Consider the following 15,977-nt stretch of genomic DNA (forward strand, 5'->3'; position numbering starts at 1 on the left):
TCCTGCCTCAGCCTCCCAATTACAGGCACACACCATGATGCCGGGCTAATTTTCTGTATTTTTAGTAGAGACAGGGTTTCGCCATGTTGGCCAGGCTGGTCTTGAACTCCTGACCTCAAGTGATCCACCCGCCTTGGCCTCCCAAGTGCTGGGATTACAGGCATGAGCCACTGCACTCGGCCCATTTTACTTTTTTAAAAGTAACTATTAGACAATTTAAAATATGTGGCTCACATTATATTTCTGTTGGACAATGCTGACCTAGGTAATTTACATTTAACATTCATGTGGTTGGGTTTAAATCTACCATCTTGCTCTTTTTTCCTATTTGTTCTGTTCTTTTTATCTTTTTTCTTCTTTCCAACTCTTTTGGATTTTTAAAGTTCCATTTTATCTCCATTATTGGCTTAGTAAATATATCTTGCTTTTAATTTTTATGTTTTAGTGGTTACTCTATGATTTACTATGCCTTTAACTTATCATAGTCTACCTTCATATAACATTATACCACTTTATGTAGAGTATAAGGATCTTCCAAGAGTATATTTGTCCATTTTGTCTCCTTCTTTGTGCTGTGATTATATTTTACTTCTGTATGTTATAAATCCCACAGTATGTTGTTTTAGTTCTGCCTTAGTCACCTCTCTTCTAGACATATGAAAAAATGAGAACAACTCCACTCCTCTTCATTCCTTTGTGTAGACTGACATTTCCATTTGCAATTTTTCTTCTGCCCGAAGAACACATAATATTTCTTCTGGTACAGGCCTGCTGGTGATGAACTCTATCAGCATTTGTTTGTCTGGAAAAGTACAGCCTTATTTTTTGAAAGATATATTTGCTGGGTATAGAATTTCTACTGACAAATTTGTTTCTTCTGCAGTACTTTAAAGATGTAGCTACATTGTCTTCTGGCCTACATTATTTCTGACAGTTATACCTACCTTTGTTCTTCTGTACTTAATGTGCCTTTTTCCTTCTGGTTGCACTTAGTATTTTTATCACCAGTTTTCAGCAACTTGATTACTATACATTTTAGCATGATGTTTCTTCTACTTGGGGTATAGAGAACTTCTCAAACTTGTCAGTTCAGTTTTCAAATTTGAAAAATCTTCCATCATTATTTCTTTAAATAAATTTCTAACACCACCTACACCCCCACCTTTCCTTCTGGGACTCCAATTACATGCTTAACCTGTCTGGTATAATCCCACAGCTCACTGACGCTCTTGACATCTTTCTTTGACTTTTATTGTGTGTCTCACATTCCAGTTTCTACTGCTATTCAAGTTTACGAATTTTTTCTTATGAAGTGTCTAATCTACTATTAATACTACCTTATGTATTTTTATTTCAGATATATTTTTCATTTCTAGAAATTCAATGTCGGTCTTGTTTAAAAATATCTTCCATTTCTCTCCTCATGATGTCCATTTTCTTCTAACTTCTTGAATATGTGGAAGATATTTATAGTAACTTTTTAAATATCCTTGTCTGCCAATTCTATTATTTTGGTCATTTCTGGGTGTTTCTTTTCTCCCTCATCATAAATTGTACTTTCCTTCCTCGTGTATTTCTGGTCATTTCTAGTTGGATGCTGGATATTGCAAATTTTATGTTGGGCCTTGTTGTTGCTGGAATTTGTTGTATTCCTTTAAATATTGTTAGGCTTTTCTCTGGGATATAGGTTATCTGGATCGGTTTCAGGCTTTTGAGGCTTGTTTTTAGGCTTTGTGATGGTGGGTCCACAGCAGCCTTTATTCTGGCCTCAGGTGATCCTCTAGGGTCAGTTTTATTCTAGGGTCAGTTTTATTCTAGGGGCAGTTTCGCCCTATTTCTGAGGCAATACCCCTCTGAGGATTCTATTCAATGCCCTGTGACTTAGGAGGTTTTTCTACTCTAACCGGTTGGAACATAAACTACTGACACCTGTGCCGCCTCTAAAACTGTGCTGATCCCTTCTTTCTGGTGGTTCTTTCCCCAGCCTCCGGTAGCTTCTTCTCATACATGCACAAATTGGTACTCAGCCAAAGACTGGAGGGAAGCCCCTCTGCACAGGCTCTACCAGTCCCTCCTTCACAACACACACACCCCACCCTAGAAAGCTGGGGATATTATAGCATGCATCCCTTTTATTTCCCTTCCCTCAGGGATCACTGCCTGGTACTACCTGTTACCCAATGTCTGAAAATTGTTGCTTCATGTTTTGTCTAATTTTCTAGTTAAGCTGAAAGGGTAAATTTTGTTTCCTTTATCATGACCAGAAGCAAAAGTCAGTTTTATTTACTTGTATACCTAAATTATATCCATGTATTTCTAAATTTATCTGATGCCTTTTAAAACAATCCTTAGTCCCTCAAAGGAGAACCATTTGGCCATAAAGAGAAACACAAAGCCTAAAGCAGTACTCAGGACAATAAACCTAGAATCTTAAAGTTGGAAGGGATTCCAGAAGTCATCCAATTCAATCTCCAGGAATTAATGCATAGTTTCTAATAATGACACCCATTTGAAAATATTTCCTTCTGTTTCTTGACTGTTTCAATCTACTTCCACTTTTGCAACTTATTTTTCCTTTCTCTGTTTTTCTAAAGAGACAGGGTCTCAGAGTCTTGTTCTGTCACCCACCCTGGAGTGGGGCGCAGGGGCACAATCATAACTCACGGCAGCCTCGAAAGCCTGGCTCAAGCAATCCTCCCATCTCAGCTTCCCAGTGTTGGGGTTACAAGCATGAGCCACTGCTCCCAGCGTAATTTCTCCTCGCTTTAACTCCATCCTCCCTTCCTTAATTAGACATTTCTATTAATAACTCATCTCCTGACCCAGTATAGAAATCCCCATCTACAGTGTCTTGATTTTAACAGTCTTCTTGCCTCCTTTGGTATTCTTTATATGGCAGCCAGTTCCCACATTCCATTTTTGAGACGTTTTATTGTATTAATCCTGTCAATCATTAGTCCTTTGAAGTTGTACAGAATTTAACCAAACTCACCTATAGAGAAATCCATTTATGAAATTTTTTTTAAAACCTATTGTATGAATAGGCACTGTGGTCTACTTTTCTTTTAGGAACAGGGTATCCTAACGGCTTTCTATATATATTCCAAAAATAGGATTTCTGGGTTTTAATTTCCTTATAAACTGAATCTGATTCCTTTTACTTCCTGGTTCTTATATTCCTTTTTAACTCTGAAATCCTACGAAGTATGGTACTTTGTTTATAAAATGGTAAGAACAATATATCAGCCACTTATTTTGGAGAAAGTTTTAATACATCTTATAAAAAAGGAAACAGAAAAAGAAGAGAAATGATTATTAATGAAAATATCTACTTGAGGGAAGAAGATAATTGAACAGAGGACAAATCATTTGCAAAAGAAGACTGATAGTTCACAACTGAGAAACAGAATTAAGTCTTGTTTTCTTTTTAAGACACAGAGTCTTGCTCTGTCACCCAGTCTAGAGTGCAGTGGCTCGATCATAGCTCACTATAAACTAAAACTCCTAAACTCAAGCAATCCTCCTTTCTTAGCTCAAGTAATCCTCCTGCTTCAGCCTCCTGAACAGCTGGGACTACAGGCACATGCCACCATGGCTGGCTAATTTTTAATTTTTTTGTGGAGATGGGGTCTTGCTATGTTGCCCAGGCTGCTCTTGAACTCCTGGCCTCAGGTGATCCTCTCACCTTAGCCATCCAAAGCACTGGGATTATAGGCATGACCCACTGCGTCTGGCCAAAATTCAGTATTCTTCAATGAGTATCAATACTTAAGGATATCTACTAATACTCCATCAAGATGTTAGCTTCTCAAGGGCAGTAACTTTGAAAGCCTACGAGACATGGTACTTTGAAAATGGTGCTTTTTAAGATAGCTCCCATCATTATTATGGACATGTGAATTGGCACTCACTTTCAAGGATAACATTATTCTGAACTGAGGAGAAATGCACTCCTTCTACAAAAGTTATGGCTAGGTGTGGTAGGGATAAAGCAGACAAAGAATCTTTCCTTCCTCTCATCTCCTCTAAAATAATGTAATTTCCATTAACTTAGCTTGCTAAAACTCCAGCCTCTGATGGGCCCAGTGAATGGAAAATATGTCCTGATGAATGCTGTCTCTGTAAGGAATCTCACTGAGGTAAATGCCACAGTAAATCGCAAGAACTCAGCTCATATCCTACTCATTGCTGCCCTCTAGGAGGTTTTCCATGACTTACAACAAACTAAAGCCTTCTATCCCTTTAGAATAACTGACCTCTCCCCACCAGCAATGGCAGGAAAAAAAAATGGCAAAAGACCACAGATCAAAAATAACTTAACAGTGGATACTTATAACTATCCTTGATTTTCATTTCCTCCTTTGATTTGGTGAACTCTTTTTTTTCTATTATTTGAACCAATGTTGTAATATCTGAGCCAAAAGAAGCAAAGAGGGTTTCTTCTAAAGAAAGATAGTAACAAACCATGTCTTCCTTATTATTCTTGGTCACAGATATTATTCACGGAGTGATGAGCTTCTGAAATTTTTATCTTATAAACCAACTAGTGGCAAAAAGAATGGGGCTGGCCCCAGAGAAAACCAGCATCCTGGACATGATACATGGCTCCTAAGTTCTATATTTCTGATCCTAAGACTAGGATCCAATTTAAGATTCTGAGGTGGTAAGATATAGTAGATAAGACCCAATACTTGGGTCTTAATCTTGGCTCTGCTGTTTACTAGCTGTATAACCTTGCAAGTTTTTAAATCTTTCTATGCCTTGTTTCTTTATCTGTAGAATGGAGATGATAAAACTATCATATCTACCTCCAAAGATATGATGACTATTACAAGAATAAAACACATAAAACATGAATTGTACCTAATGAGGTAAATGATCAATAGTTATTAGCAAATATTATTTGGAAGGTCTTGATCATGCAAAAACAGGATATGGATATCTAAAATATTTAATGATTACTACACTGAGAAACTAAAGATCCTCCACAGCTGTGAAGCTTGAGTATACCCAGATTAGGCAGGGATGCTCACAGAAAGAAGGTACTTAGGAAAAGATACCCAACCCAGTTTTCCTTTGCTGTAAAAATAACCTTCTAAAATAAAATAGGTACTTACAGGTTTAGGTTTAGGAATAGATCAGTTAAAAAATTGTAGTGTAATTAATATACTTAAAATAAACTGGAGTTAGGAGGTGAAGACCGTAACTTTCCCAATACCTCAAATATTTAATAATAATATAACTTTGTCAATGTCCATTTAAAAAATATCATACATAAATGGAGGCTATTTTGGAAAGCTTATCATTCATTTTGTAAGCGATCTAAAATGAGTAGAACTTAGGTAGAAAGGGAAGTAAAACTGGATTCCTATAAAGAAATCCCAAAGTATTCCTTCATGCTGCAAAATGGTCAGCTAATACTTATTTGTTCAGAAGAGATGAACTGCAGAACAAGAGCCTTAAAGAGAGTGAGAATACCAATGAGTGAATGTCTTCTTCAGTGTTCAAATCTTCAATACAAGAAAAGGTAAATTCAGTGGTTCTCAGACTCTTAAATACACCTGAGATGTTTGTTAAAAATGCCTGTCTCCACCACACTCCCACATGGTTACAAGAATGAAGAGGCCTATGAGAGGTGATTTTAATGCGGGTCATCCATGGACCACATTTTGAGAAATAGTGAGATAATGCCTTAATTTAACTGCCACTTAATGTTTGTTATTTGTATGTAAAGATAGATGCAATATTACCTCATCATTGAGCCAATTCAGATGGTTTAGAGTTTGAATATCTTTGCGTGTAATGGTCAGGCGAAATGCTTCACTGAGAACTTCATCCTGATTCCCATTACGAAATACATTCTTTATTTCTTTCTCCATTTCCTAAGAAAACAAAAGGTGTCAAGACATCAAACATGCGTGGCTTCAGGAAAACCATATTTCTCACCAAGCCCCATGAAATCCTCAGACTATATTTATCACCATTCGATTGTTTATAAATTTACTGTTAATCAGTTTACTTCTATGTAACATTTTGGTTTCTATTCCTTCCCAGTAATCCCTGATTACTTCTTTACACTTCATCTAGTCCTCCCTTCTCTTTTTCAGCACAACATTCAGATCCTTGTTTCCATATTAATCCTAAAATCTGAAATAACCTTCTGCTATCAAATTTTCTAAGCCATGAGAAAAATTAACTATATTTTATATCTCTGGTCCAAACAACTTCCTGAGAAACAGATTTTTTCACGAAAGGTTATAGTAAGAGAGTAAAGGCAGTATCTTTTAGAAATTACTTTCTTAGAGATCTTTTTTTAAAATATAAAATACGGAATTCAGTACAACTATAGTAAGTGTGTTATGCTCACCAGCTACAAGGTAGGTTTCAAAGAGAAGTATGGATAAAGAAACGGATTATCTAAAAATGTACACAGACCTCCATGTATTTTCTAAATTTTCTATAATGGGTTTTATTACTTAAAAAAAGAGCAAACTTCAGCTTACAATTTGGGATCAAACTATTGTATGTGCGCAGTAAGTAAAAATCCACATGACAGGAAAGACAAATGTATTAAATGCTTCTCCACTGAAGTTGTTAAAAGCCACCAACAGTTCTTTCATAAATTTTCAATATTTTAAAAATAAAGCCCAGATTGGTATGTAAAATAAGTGAAAGCAGAAATATACAAGAAAACCTAAATACCAAGTGTTCTACGGCTTTTTTTTTTTTTTTTTTTTTTTTGAGATGGAATCTTGGCCTGTCACCCAGGCTAAAGTGTAGAGGCAGGATATCGGCTCACTGCAACCTCTGCCTCCTGGGTTCAAGCAATTCTTCTGTCTCAGCCTCCTGTGTAGCTGGGATTACAAGTGCCTGCCACCACGCCCAGATGATTTTTGTATTTTTGGTAGAGACGGGGTTTCACCATGTTGGCCAGGCTGGTCTCGAACTCCTGACCTCAAGTGATCCACCCGCTTCAGCCTCCCAAAGTGATGGGATTACAGGCGTGAGCCACCGTGCTTGACCACTATTGCTTTTATGTTTGAAATTCGTCCGAGGAATTCTTTCTAAACATAATACTTGGTGGTGTAGAAATTAAGTGTATGTAATTTACCTCTGTAATTTCAGGAAATTCATCTTCACTATCAGTTAATTTATGACCTTTTTTTTGTGTTTCTTGGGCAACAGTAACAGGAATCTCCTTTTCAAGAGGTACACGAAGATGCAGTTCTACTGAATCATGTACTGTATGTTCCCGCTCCTGCAATCTCTGAAAGATAAAACTTCAGAATAAGCGGGATAAAGAAATCTGTGGCTGTTCCTTGACTTATGATAGGGTTATGTCCTAATAAACCTGTCATAAGTCAAGGAGCATGCTGAAATGCCTATTACTTTCACTTTTTTGTAAAGTCAAAAAATCATTAGTCAAACCATCACAAGTAGGGGACTATGTATATTTGTCTTATGTACAATGAGTAGTACTGACTGGACAGACCGAGAACATTTACCACATATTATAACATGCTATGCTACCATACGATCTTGGAATTACAACAGCAATTACCCAAATCTGGGTAACTTTCTAAAATAGTTTCTATTTCGATGTACTATTTATTTGCAATATTATTCCAATTTTCTTTTTTACCTGGTTTTGAAGCTGTAAGGCCAATGCTTTCTGTTCTTCAATCTGGCGCAATCTTTCTCGTGCTCGAGAATCATAAACACTAGTTCTAGAAAATGAAAAGGAATGTGACCAAATGTAGACCACTCTCAGTATCAAACGTATTGTTGATGTACACTGAGTATTAAATACAGAACCCTCACAAAGAAAGTCTAAAATCCTTATACTAACTTATCATCCTTATTTTAAGACATAGAGTGAAACCACATAATGTTACTGAAATTACTCTACTCTTTTTACAGACATTATTATTATTTTTTATAGAGATAGGGTCTCACTATGGTGCCCAGGCTGGTCTCAAACTCCTGGGCTCAAGCGACCCCCCTACCTTGGCCTCTCAAAGTGCTAGGATTACAGATGTGAGCCACCACACTTGAACTATTTTTACTGAAATTACTAAAAATATCAGTGCATTGCTAAATGTGAACAGATGACTTGTTAACATTTGTAAACACATAGTTCTTTTCTTAACATGTTTTTAAGATTATAATGAAAGCGAAACTTCAGTCCGGAAATCCAAAAATGGGATTGAGCCCCAAAGGAGAAACTAATACAAGATATTGCTGAAGTTTAATTCAAATACTATATTTTTGATAGATTTTTAAAAAATTACTGAGACCAAGGGGTTTGGATAACTCAATAAAGTAAGTTCCTTAAACAAGACTAAATGCTTTCAGTGATTTTGCAAAGTCCAGAAATATGAATTATTCAATAAATTAGTTTTACAAATGCCAAAATAGGATAATTTATTGTCCCTACTACATAATAGCTAACTCTATTTTTCCAATTTAATTTAGCTTCAACAATTGTTATAGATTTAATAAACATAAGTGTAGAAATGTTCCAACTCCAACAAAATTTTGAAAACTCATCAACTTAAAAGTATAAACAGGTACTTTTTTCTTTTTTTTGAGACGGAGTCTTACTCTGTTGCCCAGGCTGGAGTGCAGTGGCATAATCTCGGCTCACTGTAACCTCCAACTCCCAAGTTCAAGCAATCCTCTCGCCTCAGTCTCCCACAAAGCTGGGATTACAGGCGCGTGCCACCACGCCCAGCCAATTTTTGTATTTTTAGTAGAGATGAGGTTTCACCATGTTGGCCAGGCTGGTCTTGAACTCCTGACCTCAGATGATCCACCTCCCTTGGCCTCCCAAAGTGCTGGGATTACAGGCGTGAGCCACCACACCCAGCCTAAACAGGTACTTCTTATTGGCAAAAAACAAAGTGATTGAGAAGGAAAAATGATACCAAAAATAACTTACAATTCTTTGATCCACAGCTCTGCCTGGAAGAAAGTAGAACTATGGGTAGGAAAAGAAAAATTTGACAAATGAGCAGGAGGCTTATGAGAAAATGAAAATATTTTCATCAATAAAAACCATAATTTAAGTAGTTTATACGAATGCTTTACAAGTATGGAATAAGTAAAAGGAATCCAAATGACATAAAATAACTGTAATTAGGAAATAAGGAGACACAATACTTACGCATACATATTAGTTAAAATCATATGGATACATATTAGTTAAAAAGGTGACCCAAAGTTCAGCAGAGATATTATATTTGGCATAGCTCCTACTTGCATGAGAGACCAACATTACGTGAAAGAGGACATCACTTCTCAAAATAATACATTAAGCTAGAACATTGCTCTTCCCAAATGATTCAGGTTGAAAAATTTATTAAAAATCCCCACCCACAAAATAATCTACATCAAATGGCTAATAAGCCAATGAGCCAAAGCAGAGAATCAGCAACACTACTTCATTCCAAAGATGACAGGTCAATTCTAGGTCCATGTGGCTCTTGCTGACAACCCAAGTGATATGCTGAGCAGAGCCACAGGCATGATTAATTGTCCTAGAGCCTCTTGTTTTTCTCAAACTTCCTTATCTATAAACTTCTAACTAGGCAGGATCTATCACAGAAACAAAAAGAAAAAGAGTGAACACTTTTCCAAAGAAAACTTTTAAATATACAGAATAAGTAAACAGCATCAAATTGGGAGTTAAGAGACCTGGATTAGAGGCCAGGCATGGTGGCTCATTCCTGTAATCCTAGTGCTTTAGGAGGCTGAGGAGGGAGGATCGCTTGAGCCAAGAGTTCAAGACCAGACTGGGCAACACAGGAAGACTCTGTCTCTTAAAAACAAAACAAAAGAAAACAAAATCCTCTGCAACTAGAATAGTGCTTGGCACATAGTAGGCATTTAGTTTTCTTTTTTTGACTCTTACTCTGTTGCCCAGGCTGGAGTACAGTGGCACAATCTCGGCTCAATGCAACCTCCACCTCTCGGGTTCAAGAGATTCTCTGGCTTCAGCCTCCTGAGTAGCTGGGATTACAGGCACCCGTCACCACACCCGGCTAATTTTTTTTTTTTTTTTTTTAAGTAGAGATGAGGTTTCACCATGTTGGCCAGGCTGGTCTCGAACTCACGACCTCAGGTGATCCATCCACCTTGGCCTTCCCAAAGTGCTAGGATTACAGGCATGAGCCACCATGCCCAGCCATTTAGTATTTCTTGAATGAACAAGTAATGTAGGGGCCAGCAGTTTTCTTCAATGGATCAAGGTATCCACTGGCTCAGGAAAACAAAATGCAGGGAAAATCTGCCTTTCCAAAGAGATGTATTATTTCTCATATAATTGAGGCATATAGTAATAATAACTACAACTGTTTTTGAGCACATACTTAGTGCTCTACATGTAAAACTCTGCTCTAGATGTTTTATGTATTAGTTAAGCCTAATGAAAATGCCCATATTATTTAAACCTCAACATAATATATAAAAAAGAATTATTACTCATACTGTACAGAAATGAAAAAGGAGGTTCAAAATGATTATTTATCTTGAAAAGCCAGGATTAGAAGTCTTATCTGTCCAATTCCAAAGACTGTATTCTTTTGACTGTGCCTTTCAATAGATCAAAGCATTAAAAAAAAAGCCAGGGGGAAATGAGTACTTGGGCTACTCAAGAGAGCACTTCAGCCTACCTAGGAAATTCATTTATCTAACAAAGATTTATTTACTAAGCACCCATCATATGCCAAGCACCATAACCAGTAATGGGTGACAGGTACAAAGGTATTAGTAACAAACAAGGTAGAAGGATGGAAGAAAAAACTAATGTTATCTGGCAAAGTCAAAGAAATCTTCTGAGAAAAAAAAAAATAACACCTGGGTGAGATTTTGAAAAGCAAAATTAAGGCCAGGCATGGTGGCTCATGCCTGTAATCCCAGCACTTTTGGAGGCCAAGGTGGGTGGAACACCAGAGGTCAGGAGTTCAAAACCAGCTTGGCCAACATGGTGAAACCCAATCTCTACTAAAAACACAAAAATTAGCTGGGTATGGTGGCATGTGCCTGTAATCCCAGCTACCCTGGAGGGTAAGGCATGAGAATTGCTTGAACCCGCGAGGCAGAGGTTGCAGTGAGCAGAGATTGTGCCACTGCACTCCAGCCTGGGTGATAGAGCAAGACTCTGTCTCTAAAGAAAGAAAAGAAAGAAAGAAAGAAAGAAAGAAAGAAAGGAAAGAAAGGAAAAAGGAAAGAAAGGAAAGAAAGGAAAGAAAGGAAAGAAAGAAAAGAAAGAAAAGAAAGAAAGAAAGGAAAGAAAGAAAGAAAGAAAAAGAAAGAAAGAAAGAAAGGAAAGAAAGAAAGAAAGAAAGAAAGAAAGAAAGAAAGAAAGAAAGAAAGAAAGAGAAAGGAAAAAGAAAGAAAGAAAGAAAGAAAGAAAGAAAGAAAGAAAAAAAGAAAGAAAGAAAGAAAGAAAGAAAGAAGAAAGCAAAATAAGAGCTTATCAAGTAGACAGAGAGACAAAGGGACATCCAGACAGAACAAACGGAAAGTATAACGGCAAAGAGGTATGACACAGCATAGCATATTCTGGGAAATAAAAGCAGATCTTCATTACTGGAACTTAACTGGGAGGCAGCAGTGGAGAATTAAGAGTAGAGAGCCAATAAACCAAGCATCAGCAGAGTAGGCTCCAACTTTGACAAAGAGCATCACTCAAACAGCCTTACCCTACAGACCATTTTTCCTGCCAACTTATTCTTTAGTCATCACTAGGGGAAATCCTCCGTAAATGAAAGGCAGTTTTAGTAAAGAACCATTAAGGAACTGAGATCAACTCTTTACCTGAGAGATCAACTTCTTCCCAAGAAAGCTGCACACATCTTGTGGCATTTCACATGAAGCACATATAAAAATAAGTGTTTTATTTGTAAGTTAATCTTCACGATTAAGTGTAAGGTATCAATACTGGCATTTTATTGATAAGGAAACTGAGGTTCAGAAGAGTAAGTTGTCCAAAGCTACATGAAGCCTTTTCCAACTCAAAATCAGAAGGCAGATCTGACTCCAAAAAAAGATGTAAGAAATAAAGAATCCAAACTATGAAGTCTCCCCCAAAGACTTAACAAATAGAGAATTTTAAGAAATATTTAAAGCTTAGAACACATGGGGGAGCTGCAAAGAAGTAGGGGAACTGAGATGAGAAAGAATATTTCATTACCCTTAATCTTCTCAATAGAAAACTGATGTTATTCTCATCCTAGCAATTGAATTCCCAAAGCCATATATGGCAAAGGCACACCAATCATAGTAACCTACTGGATTACAGAGCAAGAAGTATTTGATACCTCCAGATAAGTAAAGTTTCATGCAGAAGTTCACATGTGAATTGAGACCTGAAAGATAAAACACTACTGACAGACAAAGTTGAGGTATGGAGGACATTCCAGGCAAAAAGAACACTGAATGTGAAGGCAAGAAATGCTTACTGTATTTACAAACTGAAAATAGTCCAGCTTATAAAAACACATGAAAGAGTCCCATATTTCCATATGGCTCCCTCTTACCTCCATCATGTCTCTGCTCAAGTCACTTGATCAGAGACTTTCCATGACCACCCTACACAAATAGTATCTTCCCAATCCTACTCTATACATTACCCTGCTTCAATTTTCTTCATAGCACTTATCATTTCAAGGCATATACGTTTGTTTATTTGTTCACTATCTGTCCTTCATCCTTCCCCTCAAGTAGAATGCAAGCTTCTTGAGAATAGGGACTTCACATTGTTCACTATTATCCTCAATATTTATACTAGTACCTGGCACACAGTAGGCTGTCGGTAAATACTTGTTAAAGTGAGAAAGTGAGGCTTGTGAAAGAAGTGCTTTTAAGTGCATAGTAAGGAGCCTGGCTTAATTCAATGTCTAATAAACCACCCTTGAAGGAGGTTAACAAATAATCATTAAACCCCTTTAATGAATGATCAGACACAAATTCTGAAAGATCACTCTGACTGCAGTATGGAAGATGGACTAAAGAACAAAGTAGACCAGGTGCAGTGGCTCACACCTATGATCCCAGCACTTTGGAAGGCCAAGTCAGGAGGATCGCTTGAGGCTAGGAGTGCAAAACCAACCTGGTCAACATAGCGAGATCCCGTCTATACAAAAGAAAAATTTAAAAATTAGCAAAGTAAGGTGGCACGCATCTGTGGTCCCAGCTACTGAGGAGGCTGAGGCAGGAGAATCGCTTGAGCCCAGGAGTTCAAGGCTGCAGTGAGCCATGATTGTGCCACACTGCACTCCTGCCTAGGTGACAGAGCAAGACCCTGTCTCAAAACAAAAACAAAAACAAATGAAAAAAGAGCAAGGCAGAAGAATTGTTTCAAGAACATGGTATGGTGGAAGATGGAATGAAGAACAAAATAGAGGCTGAAGGAAGAACAATTATAAAGCCACTGAAATAATTCAAGTAATATGTGACAGAGGTCTGAATTGAGGTAGTTTTACATTGTGTAACTTTTAGTGAAAAAGTTGTGATTAAAGAAAGGCAAAACAATATGTTAAGAACAAACTTTTAGGCCAGGCATAGGCTCACACCTGTAATCCCAGAACTTTGGGAGGCCAAGGCAGGTGGATCACTTGAGGTCAGGAGTTCGAGACCAGCCTGGCCTACATAGCAAAACCCCATCTCTACTAAAAATACAAAAATTAGCTGGGCATGGTGGCGTGCGCCTGTAATCCCAGCTACTTGGGAGGTTGAGGCAGAAAAATCGCTTGAACGAGGGAGGTGGAGGTTGCAGTGAACCAAGATTGCGCTACTATACTCCAGCCTGGGTGACAGAGCGAGGCTCCATCTCAAAAAAATTAATTAATTAATTAATAAAGAACAAGCTTTTTCCAAAGTTTACCTGGGAGTTGGAGTCTGGGAATCTTTCACTTGCAGTAAAATCACAGAGTCTGATCCTAAATAAAGAAACACAAGAGCATTTCATTAGTAATAAAACTCCACAAAGTTATACTTTCTAGATATCTTAGTTTAAGTTTCCATACTTTGCTGTATTTTATTTCCACAAAAATAACATAAGAACAAAGGTCAGATGGGAGAGAAAGAGAGGTAAGTCCATTGTCACTGAGAACAGAAATAGGTCTTTGTGAAGAACTTGCTTCACAAATAAGAAAGTCCCTGGGAAATACAAGCTTATTGGCCCTTCAGCATCTACTCCTAGGCTGCACTTGCTCCCTGTGCTTCCCGTCTGTTTCAGGAGAACAAGAAAATGGCAGGATTCCTTAAAAGTCTTCATGGTAGTCCTCCATCTGCAATTTTGGTTTCTATGGTTTCAGTTACTCGCAGTTAATCATGGTACAAATATATTAAATGGAAAATTCCAGAAATAATTAGTAAATTTTAAATTGCATGCCATTCCAAGTAATGTGATAAAAATCTCTATCCAGCTCTATTTCAGGCATGAAATCATCCCTTTGTCCAGCATATCCACATTGTATGCACCACCTGTCATTTAGTTGTCACCTCAGTCATCAGTCTCAGTATAGCAGTGCTTGTGTTCAGTAACCCTTACTTAATAACGTCCCCAAAAGGCAAAAGTAATGAGGCTGACAATTCAGGTATGCCAAAGAGAAGGTGTAAAAAGTGCTTCCTCAGCCTGGCCAACATGGTGAAACCCCGTCTCTGCTAAGAATACAAAAATTATCTGGGCATGATGGCTCACACTTGTAATCCTAGCTACTCAAGAGGTTGAGGCAGGAGTAGCACTTGAACCCAGGAGATGGAGGTTGCAGTGAACCAAGGTGGTCCCACTGTACTCCAGCCTGAGCGACAAAGTGACACTCAGTCTCAAAAAAAAAAAAAAAAAAACCTACTTCCTTTAAGTGAAAGGGTGAAAGTTCTTGATTTAATAAGAAAAAAGTAACATTTTCATTATAGTATATTGTTATAATTTTTCTATTATTAGTTATTATTGTTGATCTCTTACTGCACCTAATTTATAATCATAAGTATGTATGTATATGATGTGTATAGGGTATAGTATATATAGTATACTCTCCATGGTTTCAAGCACCCACTGGCTGGGGGTGGGCCTTGGAACATATCCTCCCCCTACAGATAAGGGGGAACTACTGTAGTTCATGATCTACAATGAGACTGAATTAGGTGAAAGGAGGAAAGGGGTGGAGGAAAGGAAGAGGGAAGGAAACTGGAAGAAGGAGGGAAGGGGGACAGGGAAGGAAATATCACCTCAGGAGGTATCTAAAAAGTACAAATTTTATCATTCTATTATGTGTTTTCTCTGTTGAATACTACTCAAAGGCAGGAAACATGTTCTTCTAAAGTGCTATGATTAGATCCTCAGAGTATTTATTAAATGGTACAAGGAAAGTAATTAAACAGTGCAATGTAGTATATTTGTTTCAATTTAGTTGTATAATATCTGCAACACAATGTATGTTTCTGAGGTTAAAGGAGTTTGGTTTTTTTTGGCTTTTTTTTTTTTTCCTTTACAGTTCTCAGTACATCACCTCACAAAATATAACAAGAGTCTTCATGGATATGTGTAGCTATATAATGATGCTGCCAAAAAGTTTAATCCTGAGTGAGAATTCTCATAAAGTGACAAGTAGACAAAAAAAACAAAACTCAAACAACCTGAGAAAGGAGGGGAACGACTAGTGCTCCATCTATCAAAAAATCCCTGATGTTTAACCATTTAACCTAAAACTTGTTTTAAGTTACATACCTAAGTACATACCATAAATTGATACATAATATACACCTAAAGAGGGGGAAATTAAGGAAACAAAGAAATCTATCACAACAAAACCTTAATTAACTGGAATGCAAAGAGAGTGAATATTTCAGTTAGTTGAAAATTAGGTAGAAAGCTTTTTGTTTCCAATGCTGACAATCATTCTAAAACGCACAAATCTAAGTAGTTAAGCTTCAATATTTATCTGATGTTTCAAAACTCCTACAACTTCAGA

General features: G+C 37.3%; 1 protein-coding gene across 5 annotated transcripts in view; it reads right to left on the reverse strand.

The window, feature by feature from the left end:
- The window catches only part of SENP1 (SUMO specific peptidase 1), a 61,493-nt gene that overhangs the window by 13,488 nt on the left and 32,028 nt on the right, over nt 1-15,977 (reverse strand). For 4 of the 5 annotated variants that reach the window (XM_008003035.3, XM_008003036.3, XM_008003034.3 and 1 more), the window contains 5 exons: nt 13,889-13,943; nt 8,942-8,980; nt 7,643-7,727; nt 7,112-7,267; nt 5,751-5,882 (listed from right to left, as the gene is read on the reverse strand). In XM_008003035.3, coding sequence (XP_008001226.2) covers nt 5,751-5,882; nt 7,112-7,267; nt 7,643-7,727; nt 8,942-8,980; nt 13,889-13,943 — 467 coding nt within the window. The remainder of the gene's footprint in view (nt 1-5,750; nt 5,883-7,111; nt 7,268-7,642; nt 7,728-8,941; nt 8,981-13,888; nt 13,944-15,977) is intronic. The other variant, XM_073020672.1, reaches the window with a different exon arrangement.

This window comes from Chlorocebus sabaeus, chromosome 11, assembly GCF_047675955.1.
Source record: "Chlorocebus sabaeus isolate Y175 chromosome 11, mChlSab1.0.hap1, whole genome shotgun sequence".
NCBI classification, from domain to species: domain Eukaryota; kingdom Metazoa; phylum Chordata; class Mammalia; order Primates; family Cercopithecidae; genus Chlorocebus; species Chlorocebus sabaeus.